Genomic DNA, 17349 nt, shown 5'->3' on the forward strand with positions numbered 1-17349 from the left:
TGCATGCCCAGTGTGGAATACTTATCACCACATTAAAAGAATGGATGTGGCTCTTGATGAGACATGCCGCACTATCACAGGATGCCTACGCCCTACACTACTGGAGAAATTATACTGTTTAGACCAGTGTTTCTCAACCTTCCTAATGCCGCGACCCCTTAATACAGTTCCTCATGTTGTGGTGACCCCCAACCATAACATTCTTTTGCTGCTTCATAACTCTAATTTTGCTCCTGTTATGAAACATAAATTGGAAGTTGTAGTTGTTGGGATTTATGGTTCACCTACAATCAAAGAGTATTCTGAACTCCACCAACGATGGAATTGAACCAAACTTGGCACACAGAACTCACGCAACCAACAGAAAATATGGGAAGGGTTTGGTGAGCACTGACCTTGAGTTTGGGAGTTGTAGTTCACCTACAGGGAGCACTATGGGCTCAAACAATGATGGATCTGGACCAAACGTGACACAAATACTCAGTACGCTAAATGTGAACACTGGTGGAGTTTGGGGAAAATAGGCCTTGACATTTGGGAGTTGTAGTTGCCGGGATTTATAGTTCACTTACAATCAAAAAGCATGCTGAACCCACCAATGATAGAATTGGGCCAAACTTCCCACACAGAACCCCCATGACCAACAGGAAATACTGTGTTTTCAGATGGTCTTTGGTGACCCCTCTGGCACCCCCTCCAAGGGTCCCGACCCCCAGGTTGAGAAACATTGGTTTAGACAGTATCACACCACCGGATATCCACAGCCAGCAATGAAAGGACCATGGCAGTGACATCTCCGTCCCAGCCTCTGTTTGGATCTTAGCCAGCTTGCCAACTACTTAAATCAAGAAACAGCTTCCTAAGACTTACAGAGATACTTGCACCTCAACAAGCGAGAGTTCAAAAGTGGCAAGCGAAAACCCAATAATAATATAATAATAAAACTTTATTTGTACCCCGCTACCATCTCCCAAGGGACTCGGTGCGGCTTACATGAGGCCGAACCCACAATATATCAAAACAAGCAATAACAATTACAATACGAAGCAAAACACAAATACTAATACGAAGCAATTAAAATAAATCTCATACACAAATAGCATAAACATTGAACAGTGGCAACAAAACATATTTAAAAACTATGGCTGGGCCAAATGTAATTAAGTTAAAAAAATAATGCTGGGCATGAACAAGATAGAGGAGGTAGGGCGTTGGAGGAACATACAAGCAGTCCTAAATCACCGGGTTGTTGTAGGTTTTTCCGGGCTATATGGCCATGTTCTGGAGGCAATTTTTCTCCTGACATTTCGCCTGCATCTATGGCAAGCATCCTCAGAGGTAGTGAGGTCTGTTGGAAGTAGGAAAAATGGGAAAAGGAAGTAGGAAAAGGGAAGTAGGAAAGTAGGGAAGGAAAGTAAGAAGGAAAATTAAGTAGGAAAAGGGAAGTAGGAAAATTTTTCCTACTTCCAACAGACCTCACTACCTCTGAAGATGCTTGCCATAGATCCAGGCGAAACGTCAGGAGAAAAATTGCCTCCAGAACATGGCCATATAGCCCGGAAAAACCTACAACAACCCAGTGATCCCGGCCATGAAAGCCTTCGACAATACAGTCCTAAATCAGTATAAAGTGCTTTTGGAGGACATAATGCTAAGGGTTCATTATTCTGGGAAGGCACACTGGAACAACCATGTCTTCAAGCTCCCCCTAAAGACTGCCAAGGTTGGGGCATGCCTGATATCCTTAGGAAGTGAGTTCCAGAGTCGAGGGGCCACCACCGAGAAGGCTCTCTCTCTCGTCCCCACCAATCGCACTTGTGATGCAGGTGGGAGTGCGAGTAGGGCCTCTCTAGATGATCGAAGAGATCGTGTGCGTTCGTACACAGAAATGCGGTCACGCAGGTAGGCGAGTCCCAAACCGTTCAGGGCTTTGTAGGTAAGAACCTGCACCTTGAATTGGGTCCGGAAAATGAATGGCAGCCAGTGGAGCTCCTTAAACAGGAGGGTTGACCGCTCCCTGTAAGGAGTGCCAGTTAACAACCTGGCCGCAGCCCAAAACCCCAAACCTCAATCAGACCAGATGGGCACATAGAAGACTGGGCAACTTAGAAGGTACTGAACAGGTGCACTCTGGCACCACGAGATGCAAAGCCAACCTTAAGAAATGGGGCTACAAAGTGGAATCCACGACATGAGAGTGTGGAGAAGAGCAAACCACAGACCACTTACTACAATGCAGTCTGAGCACTGCCACATGCACAATGGAGGACATTCTTACAATGAGACCAGAAGCACTTGAAGTGGCCAGCTTCTAGTCAAAGGAAATCTAGCACAATGCCATGTGTTCAACTGTATTCTCAATTTGCTTCTGGCACGATAAATAAATACTGTATTGTAGTAAGTAGGTAAGAGGGCCTCCACAAAGAAATGCAGCTATTGTTTCCAGGACACAGATTCAAATGAGTGAAGGAGAAAGGAATATTTGCACCAAAACAGAACGATCCTAACACTTCACTAGTGTCACGTAGCAATTGGAAGGCACCTCTCCAACGAGGAACCTATTTAAACTGCACAAAATCTGTTTGAGTGTATTATGTCTGTTGAGTTGTCATCCATCTCTTTGTATTATTACTTAGGTATATTAAAGATATTTATCTCTGCTTTCATTGGTTTAAAGCTAAAAATAAAGTTCTGAAGCAGGTTTGTGCTTTTCTTCTAATTGCTATTTGAGATCTGGGACTGAGGCAACCATTAGATGCCTAAAAGACACAACAGAGGGAAATTACATTAGATGCATTTCTTCTCCCCGGGGGACCGTTTCATTGCTCAGGCATAGACAAGGAAAGCCCTCAAACAATGGAAATTCAAAACCACTGCTGTTGTTTTAAGTGAGTTATGAAGCATAGCTGCAGGGTTGTTTTGTCGTCTCCAGCTACTAATGGGAAGAAAGCAGTTCCCAAAAAATCCCCAAATCTTTCAACAGAGACTTCCAAGTCCAGGTCACTTTATGTAGTAGAGAAAGAGCGGCAGTGGAGAAGAATTCGTAGTAATTCTACTTCTCTGAATGGCACTTTGAACTTCTGGAAAAAAGAGCCAATTCCAAGCATGTGGCAGAAACATACCGAGCAGAGTATTTTTAGAATGAAAATTCAAAATAGATGTGAGTCAAAACATCAGTAGGTGCACCTGAAAGGGGATCTATACGCTTCGAAACTTTGAACTCCGTTTGCACCAAGTGAACTAAACTGAGGACAAAAGCGAGTGGAGGAGGGAGTGGAGGAAGGAGAGGATTAATCAGGACTCACCCTTTCAAATGGGAACAATTGGAGGGTTTGGGATGCAAGGACTTGTCCAACCCATTTCAGTGCAGCCAGAGTCGGGGAATTCAGAACTTTTCACCATTTGATCAGTCATGAGAACGTCCCAACAGAAGGCAATATATTAACTATGGCAATCTGCACAAGAGCCAGCTCTTCTGTCTCAGCGTTGCAAATAGGGATCTAAGCTGAGAGAATAAGGAATTGCTTAGGGCTAGCTACCGAGCTCATGGCAGAGATCTGAAGCAAGAGGAGGTCATCCTTCTCCAACTTGCAACATACCATGATATCTCAAAAGATGGCAAGAGCTGTTCAGCAGTGAGACATGCTGCCTCAGAGTGTAGTGGAGTCTTCTTCTCTGGAAGTTTTTAAGCAGAGGCTGGACAGCCATCTGCCAGGAATGCTTTAATTGTGTATTCCTGAGTGGCAGAAGGGGTTGAACCTGATAGCCCTTAGCAAATGGGGTCCTTTCCAACTCTGTCTGATTATCCATCCATCCACCCACCCACCCACCCACCCACCTCTCTGTCTGTCTATCTATCTATCTATCTATCTATCTATTAAGAGTGAATGTTTGTATGCATGTATGTAGGGGCCACAGACACAGTGAAGACATCTGCCCTTGCGCTATGCGACTCTACTGCTGAGTATGCATGCCCGGTGTGGAACACATCTCACCACGCTAAAACAGTGGATGTGGCTCTTAATGAGACATGCCGCATTATCACGGGGTGTCTGCGCCCTACACACTGTCTAGCACCGGCACCACCTGACATCCACTGGGAAGTAGCAGCCAATAGTGAAAGGACCAAGGCAGAGACATCTCCAGCTCATCCCCTGTTCGGATATCAGCCAGCATGTCAACGTCTTAAATCAAGAAATAGTTTTCTAAGATCTACAGAGACACTCACTGGAACACCCCAGCAAGTGAGAGTCCAAAAGTGGCAGGCTCAAACCCAGAACCTCAATCAATGGCTGATACTGAATGAGAGACTCCCCCCTGGGCACACAGAAAACTGGGCGACTTGGAAGGCGCTGAACAGACTGCGCTCTGGCACCACGAGATGCAGAGCCAATGTTAAGAAATGGGGCTACAAAGTGGAATCCACGACATGCGAGTGTGGAGAAGAGCAAACCACTGACCACCTGCTGCAATGCAAACTGTACACCGCCACGAGTCGCCCTCGGGCTGAGAGTGGCAGTTAACAAGTGCAAATAATAAATAAATAAATAAATAAATAATAAATAAAATAAACTGAGCCCTGCCACATGCACCATGGAGGACCTTCTTGTGGCAACACCAGAGGCACTCCAAGTGGCCAGATACTGGTCAAAGGATATTTAATCAACTACCAAGCTTGCAAATTATATGTTTTGTCTGTCTGTTTGTTTGTTTGTGTTAAAAATGTAATACAAATATCTGGTTGCTGGTGACACGGTAAATAAAATGCAATACAACTGTTTTGGTTCGCTCCTGACACGATAAATAAATATGAAAATGAAAAAGCTCCGCTCATCTCTCAGCAAGCCTTAACTCTGCAGCCTCTTGCTTGGACAGTGCATTCCCAAAAACCCTAATACCCTCTCATGATTAAATTGGGAACGACACAGTCCCACAAACATGGAATATAATCCCCAACTGTAAAGCGCATGATCGTTCCTGGGTGGGGAGGCCCAAGGTCTCCAGGGATGCCCCAAGTGCCACAAATCCCCTCTGGTCTTGCTGCCCTTTCTTTCAGGCGTGGAGCTGTTCAAATCCAAAGCGCTGCTCTTCCTTTCCAGCAATGACCTCAGCCTGGTGCCTCCAGGCAAGAGGCTTCCCGTTACGTGTCATGCAGACAAGTCAATTGCACTAAACCGCCAGGTCTTCGGATGGAGGCAGAATCCCCTCCGGCGCCCCATAAATGATTAAATACGTATCCTGAAGCATGAGATTGGATCCAGGCACCTTAAATAAAACCCACACTCTTCAAAGGATGAGTTCATTCCAGTCCTGGTTGATAACACTTGACCCCCCCTGTATAATTCCCTTGTAAAAGGAACGATAGGAGAAGGCACACAGTGGAGGTCTCCCAAAATATCTCACCACGGAGCATGTTTCCTGATTAAAATTATATACCTTTTCTGCCCCAACTCTTCACGCTGAGCCTCTTGCCCGTGCTAAATGGCAAAGGGCTTTGAGTGCGGCTTTCATTGGGGGCCATGGAGCTGCAAGGCAGGCCGTCAGAGGCAGTTTCTCTCTAGCCCTCAATGGGAAAAGGAGAGAGAGAGCGGCTCCAACAATACTGGTGATTGCTCCCCGCCTTGGTTTGAATCAGCAGGAATTAGTTGGAGCTCAAGACCTGATTGGACCCCTTTGCAGCCCTCCAGAAATATAAAATAAACATTAAATAACCTGCACAGCAACAAGCCTTTTTAATCTTTTTCAAATGCACCTTTAGAATGATTTTATATTCATTTGCAGACAGATTATCAATTCTTTCTCGGCTGTTATTTCGGAAAATTAATCACACTATTTAGGCTCCCAGTCAATAGGGGAAAGATTAAAGCCGGGGCTGGATTAAAAATGCTAGCAGAGAGAGAAAGAGGGGAAAAATCACGAATGCAACCGAAATACAGAGTGGGGAACATCAAGTCATTTGCTACAGAACAATGCATGTTCGAATGATTATGCAGCCAGAATAGAGGGCAGGGGAAGCGTAGCCTCCAAGCATCTTCCAGCATAGGTAAAGGTAAAGGTAAAGGTAGTCCCCTGACATTAAGTCCAGTCATGTCTGACTCTGGGGTGTGGTGCTCATCTCCATTTCTAAGCCGAAGAGCCAGCGTTGTCCGTAGACACCTCCAAGGTCATGTGGCCGGCATGACTGCATGGAGCGCCGTTACCTTCCCGCCGGAGCGGTACCTATTGATCTACTCACATTTGCATGTTTTCAAACTGCTAGGTTGGCAGAAGCTAGGGCTGACAGCGGAAGCTCACGCCGCTCCCCGGAATCGAACCTGCGACCTTTCGATCAACAAGCTCAGCAGCTCAGTGCTTTAACCCACTGCGCCACCGGGGCCCCCACATCTTCCAGCATAGGAGCCCCTAAATATGCAATGGTTAAACCCTTGTGTCAGCGGTTCAAATCTAGGGAGAGCGGGTTGAGCTCCCTCTGTTAGCTCTAGCTGCCCATGCAGGGACATGAGAGAAGCCTCCCATAAGGATGGTAAAACATCAAACATCAGGGCATCTCCTGGGCAATGTCCTTGCAGATGGTCAATTCTCTCACAACAGATGCAACTTGCAGTTTCTCAAGTTGCTCCTGACATAAGGAAAAAATCTTCCAGCATTAGCTATGTTGGCCAAAGGGAGCTACACTCTAACACCGTGACGGTGAACCTATGACACGCGTGTCAGCACTGACACGCATGGCTATTTTTGATGACACGCAGACACATGCGGCCACATACAGAGAAATACACCTTGTTGACAGCAGACATCATGAATTTGCAGAATACAGACGTAGTAGTTTTTGCAAGGGTTGGTCTGTGCCATTGCATCACAATAGCTTAAAATGCCACTCAGCAAAAAAAGTGTGAAGCACACAGGCTTTAGAATAGTGTTTCTCAACCTGGAGGTCGGGACCCCTGGAGGGGTCACGAGGGAATGTCAGAGGGGTCACTAAAGAACACCAGAAAACACAGTATTTTCTATTGGTCATGGGGGATCTATGTGGGAAGTTTGGCCCAGTTCTGTCGTTGGTGGGGTTCATAATGCTCTTTGATTGTAGGTGAACTACAAATCCCAGCAACTACAACTCCCAAAATGTCAAGGACTATTTTCCCCAAACTCCACCAGTGTTTACATTTGGGCATGTTGAATATTCGTGCCAAATTTGGTCCAGATCCATCATTGTTTGAGTCCACAGTGCTCTCTGGATGTAGGCGAACTCCAACTCCGAAACTCAAGGTCAGTGCCCACTAAACCCTTCCAATATTTTCTGGGAGTTCTGTGTGCCAAGTTTGGTTCAATTCCATTGCTGGTAGAGTTCAGAATGCTCTTTGATTGTAGGTGAACTACAAATCCCAGCAACCACAACTCCCAAATGACAAAATCAACACCCCCACCCCACCCCACCAGTATTCAAATTTGGGCGTATCAGGTATTTGTTCCAAATTTGGTCTAGTGAATGAAAATACATCCTGCGTATCAGATATTTACATTACGATTGATAACAGTAGCAAAATGACAGTTATGAAGTGGCAATGAAAATAACGTTATGGTTGGGGGTCACCACAACATGAGGAATTGTATTAAGGGGTCACAGCATGAGGAAAGTTGAGAACCCCTGCTTTAGAATAATAGAATCATGGAGTTGGAAGAGACCACATGAGCCATCCAGCCCAATCTCCCACCATGCAGGAAAAACACAATCAAAGTATCAGGAATGCACCCCTGAAGGTTGTCCAGAAATGGCCATCACTTCTAGTCCAGTGTTTCTCAACCTGGAGGTCGGGACCCCTGAGGGGGTCGCAAAGGGGTGTCAGAGGGGTCGCCAAAGACCAACAGAAAAAATAGTATTTTCTGATGGTCATGGGGATTCCATGTGAGACGTTTGAGCCAATTATATCGTTGGTGGAATTCAGAATGTTCTTTGATTGTAATGAACTATAAATCCTAGCAACTATTAACTCCCAAAAGTCAAGGTCTATTTTCCCCAGGCTCCACCACTGTTCACATTTGCGCATATTGAGTATTTGTGCCAAGTTTGGTCCATATTGATCATTGTTGGAGTCCACAGTGCTCTCTGGATATAAGTGAACTACAACTCCCAAACTCAATGTCAATACCCACCAAACCTTTCCAGTGTTTTCCGTTGCTCATGGGAGTTCTGTGTGGCAAATTAGTTTCAAATCCATTGCTGGTGGAGTTCAGAATGCTCTTTGATTGTAGGTGAACTATAAATCCCAGCAACTACAACTCCCAAATTACAAAATCTAATCCTCCCCCAACCCCACTAGCATTTACATGTGGTTGCACTGGGTATTTGTGCAATGACTGTTATGAAGTAGCAACAAAAATAATGTTATGGTCGGGGGTCACCACAACATGAGGGACTGTATTAAGGGGTCACGGCATTAGGAAGGTTGAGACCACTGCTCTAGTGTGTGTGTTGATACAGGAAAACATAGACAATAAGATGGGCAGAGGCCAATCTTACATTTTTAATAGATTCTTCTTCTTCTCCAAGTAAAGATTGATCTCGAAGCCTTACCTTGAACTGGGGCCAAAGGCTCATAGATCACTCGGTATCCCTGCAGAATGCCGTTGGCTGCAACCGGCTCCCCCCAGGAGACATTGAGCGTAGAGCACGTGATCTCAGAGAAAGTCAAGAAGCTGGGAGCCCCGGGAGCTGAAAGAGTGATGGAGAGCATGAGGAGAAGCAGGAGCAATGTTTTGTCGAAGGCTTTCATGGCCGTAATCACTGGGTTGTTGTGGGTTTATTCGGGCTATATGGCCATGTTCTAGAGGCATTCTCTCCTGATGTTTCGCCTGCATCTATGGCAAGCATCCTCACTACCTCTGAGAATGCTTGCCATAGATGCAGGCGAAACGTCAGGAGAGAATGCCTCTAGAACATGGCCATATAGCCCGAAAAAAACCCACAACAACCCAGGAGCAATGTTGAAGGCCACGAGTTCCACAGATGCTTATGATAATCTCCAGAAATGTTCACAGGACAATTGGAATATAAACTTGTGGCCTTCAAACCAAATTACATTCCATCATTGCCTTTTGCAGATCCTTTCCCAAAGGAGGATTCCTCCAATCGTCACACTGTAGACAATATCATCACCAAGGGAAAGTGCCATCAAAACATTGAGAGTTTTCCAGAAATCATTCTTTGCTTCCATATTAGGACTACCTAGAGCGGGAAGGCTGCTTCAGATGTTGGGTTGCAATGCCCCTCATTAGCTCTGCTGGTTATGGATGATGGATACTGGAGTCTAACAAAATTATTATTATTATTATTATTATTATTATTATTATTATTATTCAGTTCTTGTGGGTTTTTTTGGGCTATAAGGCCATGTTCTAGAGGCATTTCTCCTGACGTTTCGCCTGCATCTATGGCAAGCATCCTTGCCATAGATGCAGGCGAAACGTCAGGAGAAATGCCTCTAGAACATGGCCATATAGCCTGAAAAACCCCACAAGAACTGAGTGATTCCAACCATGAAAGCCTTCGACAATACATTATTATTATTATTTACAGCTTTTATATTCCGCCCTTCTCACCCCGCAGGGGACTCAGGGCGGATTACAGTATACACATATATGGCAAACATTCAATGCCAATTTTTGACATACAAACATATACAGACATACACAGAGGCTATTTAAGTTTTTCTGGCCGCCAGGGGAGCTGTCGCTTTCATCGTCCATCTGCGACACTGATGAAGTACTTCCGCATTCCCCGCATGCTTCCCCGCTGGAATGCTCTGCTGGAGTCTTCTTTATGGCCTCATAAATTAGTTAATTTAGCCTCCCCACACTTTTTAAAGGTGGTACCTAATTTTCCTACTTGACAGATGCAATTGTCTTTTGGGTTGCAAAGGTCGACAACAGGCTACACACAATTGGTTGGAAACCCACTCCAACCCAGGCTGGCTTTGAACTCATGACCTTTTGGTCAGAGTGATCTTAATGCAGCTGACCCTCAGCCAGCTGCGCCACAATCCCAGTGCAACAACTGGAAGGCCAAAATTTACCCAAAGATGTCAACGTTTGCTCATTTGGGGGGATTATAAAAGCGTTTGTACATATATGGTTTAATTGTATAGAACCTATGTGTTGTGGGAGCCTGGACCACTCTGGATCAATCTCCAATGGGATTGAGATACAATGCATTTAATCCACCTCGAGCCATAAAGAGAGGTGTGTAAGAAATAATAATAATAATAATAATAATAATAATAATAATAATAATTTGATACACAACAAGATTAGTACATAGCAAACAAGATCACTATGCTGGTTGTTGTACTGGATCACGCGTCAGACACTTCCCAAGTGTCTAGGACGATGTGATGTATTTATTTATTTATTTATTTACTTCATTTATATACCGCTTTTCTCAGCCCTCAGGTGACTCAAAGCGGTTAACAACAGCAAAATTCAATGCAAAAACATCACAAAACGAATATGGGACAGTTAAAAACAGTAGCATCATCAACGATTAAACACCAATATAACAATCATTAGCATCTCATCAGTAAAATCTGAATCCAATCTCATCATCCATTATTCCGTATTCCTATATTCAATTACACTGCTTAATCAAATGCTTGTTCGAACAGCCAGGTCTTCACTTTCCTCCGAAATGTCAGCAGGGAGGGGGCCGATCTGATATCTGTAGGAAGGGCGTTCCACAGCCAAGGGGCCATCACTGAGAAGGCCCTGTCTCTCGTCCCCGCCAGGCACGCCTGTGATGCAGGTGGGACTGAGAGCAGGGCCTCCCCAGATGATCACAATGTCCTAGTTGATTCATAGGAGGAGATGCGTTCGGAGAGGTAAGTAGGGCCAGAACTGTTTAGGGCTTTATAGGCTAACGCCAGAACTTTGAATTGTGCCCAGTAGCAAACTGGCAGCCAGTGGAGCTGGTGCAACAGAGGAGTTGTATGCTCCCTGAGTGTTGCTCCTGTTAGTAACCTGGCCGCCAAGTGTTGGACCATTTGAAGCTTCCGAGCAGTCTTCAAAGGCAACCCCACGTAGAGAGCATTGCAGTAGTCTATACGGGATGTAACCAGAGCGTGGACTACCGTGGCCAAGTCAGACTTCCCAAGGTGCGGGCGCAGCTGGAGCACAAGTTTTAACTGTGCGAATGCTCCCCCAGGTTATTTAAGACCTGATCAACACTAAGGAGGAAGGCCTCTACTAGAATATGGCAATGAAGTAGAACTTCAGGAAAAGCAAGCTGGCGTGATCTGTATAGGGGTGGGTGCTTCACAAGGAAACAAGGAAAGGGCCCAAGATAGAGACATCTTGGACATTTTTAGAACATTCAGACTTTAGAGATATAGGCATTCAATTTATTCTGATATTGAAGCACAACATTAAAAGCATTATTATGATCATGATGATGATGATGTTTATTTATACTTTGCTTTTCTCTCCAACAAGGACACTCAAAGCGGCTTACATTAAAAGCGCTGCTCAGCCAAACGAGATTCTTACCTGCCTGGTGTGTTCTGCCCTGACCAGGACTACTTTTGGGCCCATCTCCAGCTGCATTGAACGCAGAAATACAGACCAAATATTTGGAGTAACTGGTCAAGTTCTTCAGCCGGACACTTGTCTCTGGGAGGAAAAGGACCTTCACTTTTTCCGTGTCATTCCGGCTGTCCTCTTCCCAGTAATAAACCTAATTGGAAGGGGAATGAATGTTATTCTATTTGGAAGATTAGTTCATCCACTATCCCGAATGCCCTAATTTGTTCTCCTCCTGCCACTTGTCTGTTCTACAACTGGTCCTTTGAATGAAGGGGCAACAATGTGCCGATACTCCTACAATCCCATTTGAAGGCAGGAGCTCCCTTCTGCTAAAGAAGGCGAGGTCAGGAAGGACACCACAAAGTTGAATCTCCAACTGCAAAAGTTGTTTAATTCTGGGCCAAAGCAATGATGACAAGGCACAAATACAAATGCAACCAAAGATTTTGTCACATCCAAAGTTAGATACGTATTTATCACTTTTACAGAAAGTGAAAAGCACAATGTCATTGGTGTTCAAATATAAATCATTTCATTGGTCTAAACTGGCTTATACACATTCTTATTGGCTCTCTCTATCTCTCAAACAGCAAAAGGTACCTAATAAGCTTGTCTGATTTTTTAAAAAATGTTCAAAACTCGTTTAGGTGGTTTGATTCGGAGGTCAATTCAGATTTTCACAGAAAAAAAAATGTTCAAAACTTTTTGAAACTTCCGAATTCTTCCTTAATGGTTTGAAAGTCTTCTTTCCTGTTTCACTGGGTGGTCTTTACTTTGAAAGTAGTTCTTTTACTCCAGAAGGGGGGGGGGGATTCAAAGGCAGGAAATCCATCCACTCTGGTTTAAAACGCTTCCCAGGCTTGAGACCAGAAGCGGGGAAAAGCTTAATTATTTCCGACTCACGTACTGCTTCATAACAGAAATGGCGGAAAAAGCTTCGGAAGGGCAAAAGGAATTCTTGTTGGGGTTCAGCCTGTGTGTGAACCTGAACCTGATTCTCTGATTTTATTTCCTGATGCCAATGAAGATGTTGATTCTGAAGTCAATGAAGAAGATGACAGTTTGTGTAGTGAAACTCCTGCAGCCTTGGAAAGTGAAAGTCCAAATTCCCATGAGAATATTTCAGAGCTAAGCAGTGAACTTTCACTCCCTTTTCCTCCCAGTTTTAGCTCTCCAGAAAATCTGACACCTGGGCTCTCTAATGAGGATAGGAGAGGGCAGATTTGGCAGAGCAGGGGAGAATCTCAAAGTTTACGAAGGTCAGCTAGAGAAATGCAAGCAAAGCCTTCAGGCGTGTCACGTAATAGATTTCTCGGCCTTAAGTACCTCTCGCCTGGATGCATCTTCAGACCAGGCATCATTCCAGATTCATGCATCACCTTTGGCATGTCTCCTGATTCCAGTGGCCTTATTCCTAAGAGGCTTCCTAGTTGCTTCAAGTACAGTTAGTGGATTGCTAACAGGTTCCAAGATTTGGCAGTGTTACTGTGGGGTTTTTGATCTTGTTCATGGACATTTCTTGTTGCTGATTTTTACTGTGGCTTTTTACCTTGCATATTTCCTCTATTTTTGTACTCATCTTTCATCAATAAAAAAAGGATTGTTTTTCCTGAAATCAAGTGTGGTGGATTGTTGTCTTAGGGTCCAGTTTCCTGCTCTGGGTTGCAACCCTTCTGGTTTCCTTAAAAACTTCAAAATTGCTTCAAAAAGCAAATATTTCCAATATTCCGAATTACGAAGATTCTGACCGAACCTAACCATGCCTAGTATCTAACAATGGCACTGTTCATGCCTCTGGCCCTGAGCTTGGCATCTGCGAGTCGGCCCTGTTGCTCTTTCCAATGCATGAGAAATTTGAGGAGTTCAGTACTAACTTGCAGCTTGTAGCTATCTCTGTTGGGGTTCAGCCTGTGTGTGAACCTGAACCTGATTCTCTGATTGCTATTTCCTGATGCCAATGTCAATGTCAATGTGAATTCTGAGGCCAATTTAGATGATGATGGTTTGAGTAGTGAAAATCCTACAGCCTTGGAAAGTGAAAGTCAAGATTCCCATGAGAACATGCATTCCAAGCTAAGCGGAGACGTTTCACTTCCTTTTCCTCCCAGTCTTAGTTCTCCAGAGAATCTGACACCTGGTCTGCCTAATGAGGATAGGCGGGAGCAGATTTGGCAGAGCCGGGAGGAAGCACAAAGTTTACGTAGGTCAGCTAGATTAAGAGAAATGCAAAGGAAGTCTTCAGGCGTGTCTCGCAATAGATTTCTCGGCCCTAAGTATGCCTGGCCTGAATGCAGCTTCAGACCAGGCATCGTTCCAGATTCATGTGCAAGCTTTCGCAGGTCTCCTGATTCAAGTGGCCTTGTTCCTCGGAGGTTTTCTGGTTGTTCCAAGTACCGTTAGTGGATTGCTAACAGGTTCCAGGATTCAGCAGTTTTGCTGTGGGTTTCATGATCTTGTTTATGGACATTTCTTGTTGCTGATTTTTACTGTGACTTTTTACCTTTGCATATTTCTTCTATTTTGTATTCATCTTTCATCAATAAAGAAAGATTGTTTTCCTGAAGTCAAGTGTGGTGGATTGTTGTCTGAGGGTCCAGTTTCCTGCTCTGGGTTGCAACATTCTCTTTGAAGACACAGAAAATAATCACCTCCCCATGGCAGCTTTTTCTAAGCATTAACAGTTTTGGCAAACAAAGCCTCTAGCAAATCAGGGCATATGGGATTTACAATCATTAGAAAATCTCACTTAAAATCACATCCCTCTCATAGAATCATAGAATCAAAGAGTTGGAAGAGACCTCATGGGCCATCCAGTCCAACCCCCTGGCAAGAAGCAGGAATATTGCATTCAAATCACCCCATCCAGCCTCTGCTTAAAAGCTTCCAAAGAAGGAGCCTCCACCACACTCCGGGGCAGAGAGTTCCACTGCTGAACGGCTCTCACAGTCAGGAAGTTCTTCCTAATGTTCAGATGGAATCTCCTCTCGTGACGATACAAACTCTTTTTCTTCCCCTGCTGTATCCATGCATATTCGAACTCTGGCTCGGGAGACTAAAACATTAAGCGAAGTGGATAGGCCTTCATGCCAATATTAGAACTTGGGACCACCCAACAAAATGGATTGGAAGAAGAGTTTGAACCAGAGTTTGAACCATTCACACAATGCAGCAGTTTATGGCATCGGTTCTCTAGAAATCTGGTGAAGACAGCTGGGTGGTTTGAAAAGAGGGTGAGGAGAAGTCTATTGGATCCTGTTTCTCAAGTTGGCTGCATAGAGATGTTGTGGCTCTGCAGAACAGTTGCTCAAAATGGCCAAAGAACAGGGCATAGTGATTGCCTTCAAGCCGACCTGTGAGTGCCCAGAAAACGTCTGGCCAATCTACCTTAGGACAAAGGATACTGAATTGGATCCAACTTGATCCAACAGAATTGTTCTCCCGATTGTATGGTTATGTAAGCCATGGACTCTTCCCAGTTTTTCATAATCTAATAGCTCTGTCTCGGCATTGGTGCCCAGTGGTAGCAATGTAGACCCACTTTCCTCAACCTGATTACCCAGTTTGGACTCCCAGTTTGGCCATTCAAGCGCCACTAATGAATGTCTATTGGTTAATCAATCCTATGCTAGGTGCGCCAGGAACCTGACCTCAACACCCAGCCAAGAGCCTGCTTTTGTGTTACAAGCCAAGCTATTAGAACAGCCTGTGCACAAACAAAAGGGAAAAATATACAAATGGTTATAGCAGGTAGCTCACTTCTGCCAAGCCGTAATGCCAGATTATTTTCATTGGCTTGGCTTTGCTCTATTTGCGGGTCTAATGTGCCAAGCAATGAACCAAAGGCAGCTTCCAAGGCTTGTCGTCAGTGCGCGTCCAATCCAGTCTCAAAGATTTGCTTATAGGACTGCAATAAGCTTTTGGCAGGGAGTCATCCAGGGTGTGATCCTGGATCCGGTGCAGCTACTGGCGGCAATGGCCGTTGCTCAAGCTGGTGCGGATGTTGGGGCACCAGATGCCTTCTTCCTGGACAAAAGAGGACTTGGCCAGAGTGGCTCTGCTGGCAATCGTCGGTGTAGATTACTGCTAACATGTTTTACCCAGGGCCACCTCTGAAGAGTATTTGGAAATGACAGTTGGAATGCGGTAGGGTTGACTAAAACCAAAAACGACCCGTTTTGTGACATGTTTGTTGGCTGTCAATTGATTCCTGATGTTGGGGTTCAACTCCAGATCAGGCATGGGCAAACTTGGCCCTTCCAGGTGTTTTGGACTTCAACTCCCACAATTCCTAACAGCCTCAGGCCCCTTCCTTTTCCCCCTCAGCCGCTTAAGCGGCTGAGGGGGAAAAGGAAAGGGCCTGAGGCTGTTAGGAATTGTGGGAGTTGAAGTCCAAACCATCTGGAAGGGTCAAAGTTTGTCCATGCCTGATCTAATTCAGCATTTCTCAAAGACCATAGGAAAACACAGTATTTTCTGTTGGTTGTGGGGGTTTGACCCAATTCTATCATTGGTGGGGTTCAGAAAGCTCTTTTATTGTAGGTGAACTATAAATCCCAGCATCCGCAACTCCCAAATATCAAGGTCGATTTTCCCCAAACTAAACCAGTATTCGAGAAGACAATTATGCTGGGGAAAGTGGAAGGCAAAAGGAAGAGGGGCCGACCAAGGGCAAGATGGATGGATGGCATCCTTGAAGTGACTGGACTGACCTTGAAGGAGATGGGGGTGGTGACGGCCGACAGGGAGCTCTGGCGTGGGCTGGTCCATGAGGTCACGAAGAGTCGGAGACGACTGAACGAATGAACAACAACAACAAACCAGTATTCACATTTGGACATATTGAGTATAGAATCATAGAATCATAGAATCATAGAGTTGGAAGAGACCTCATGGGCCATCCAGTCCAACCCCCTGCCAAGAAGCAGGAATATTGCATTCAAATCACCCCTGACAAATGGCCATCCAGCCTCTGCTTAAAAGCTTCCAAAGAAGGAGCCTCCACCACACTCCGGGGCAGAGAGTTCCACTGCTGAACGGCTCTCACAGTCAGGAAGTTCTTCCTAATGTTCAGATGGAATCTCCTCTCTTGTAGCCAAAATTTGTGCCAATTTTTTTTTTTCGTGTCAGGAGCGACCTGAGAAATTGCAAGTTGCTTCTGGTGTGAGAGAATTGGCCGTCCGCAAGGACGTTGCCCAGGGGATGCCCGGATGATTTGATGTTTTATCGTCCTTGTGGGAGGCTTCTCTCATGTCCCTGCATGAGGAGCTGGAGCTGATAGAGGGAGCTCATCCGCCTCTCCCCAAATTCGAACCTGTGACCTGTTGGTCTTCAGTCCTGCCGGCACAGGGGTTTAACCCACTGCACCACCGGGGGCCAAGTTTGGTTCAGATCCATCATTGTTTGAGTCCACAGTGTTCTCTGGAGGTAGGTGAACTACAACTCCAAAACTCAAGATCAATGTCCACCAAACCCCTCCAGTATTTTCTGTTAGTCGTGGGAGTTCTGTGTGCCAAGTTTAGTTCAATTCCCTCGTTGGTGGAGTTCAAAATGCTCTTTGATAGTAGGTGAACTATAAATCCCAGCAACTACAACTCCCAAATGATAAAATTAACCCCTCCTCCCAACCCTACCAGTATTCAAATGTGGGGTATTTGTGCCAAATTTGCTCCAGTGAATGAAAATACACCCGGCATATCAGATATTTACGTTACAATTCAAAACAGGAGCAAAATGACAGTAATGAAATAGCAACAAAAATAATGTTATGGTTGGGGGTCA

The 17349-nt window shown here is 45.0% G+C and overlaps 1 protein-coding gene across 5 annotated transcripts in view; it reads right to left on the minus strand.

Moving 5' to 3' along the window:
* LOC132772495 (protein sidekick-1-like) overlaps positions 1 to 17349 on the minus strand; it is a 1018253-nt gene that overhangs the window by 85438 nt on the left and 915466 nt on the right. For all 5 annotated transcript variants that reach the window (XM_067461407.1, XM_067461410.1, XM_067461408.1 and 2 more), the window contains 2 exons: positions 11536 to 11722; positions 8573 to 8710 (listed from right to left, as the gene is read on the minus strand). In XM_067461407.1, coding sequence (XP_067317508.1) covers positions 8573 to 8710; positions 11536 to 11722 — 325 coding nt within the window. The remainder of the gene's footprint in view (positions 1 to 8572; positions 8711 to 11535; positions 11723 to 17349) is intronic.

Source organism: Anolis sagrei, chromosome Y, assembly GCF_037176765.1.
Source record: "Anolis sagrei isolate rAnoSag1 chromosome Y, rAnoSag1.mat, whole genome shotgun sequence".
NCBI lineage: Eukaryota > Metazoa > Chordata > Lepidosauria > Squamata > Dactyloidae > Anolis > Anolis sagrei.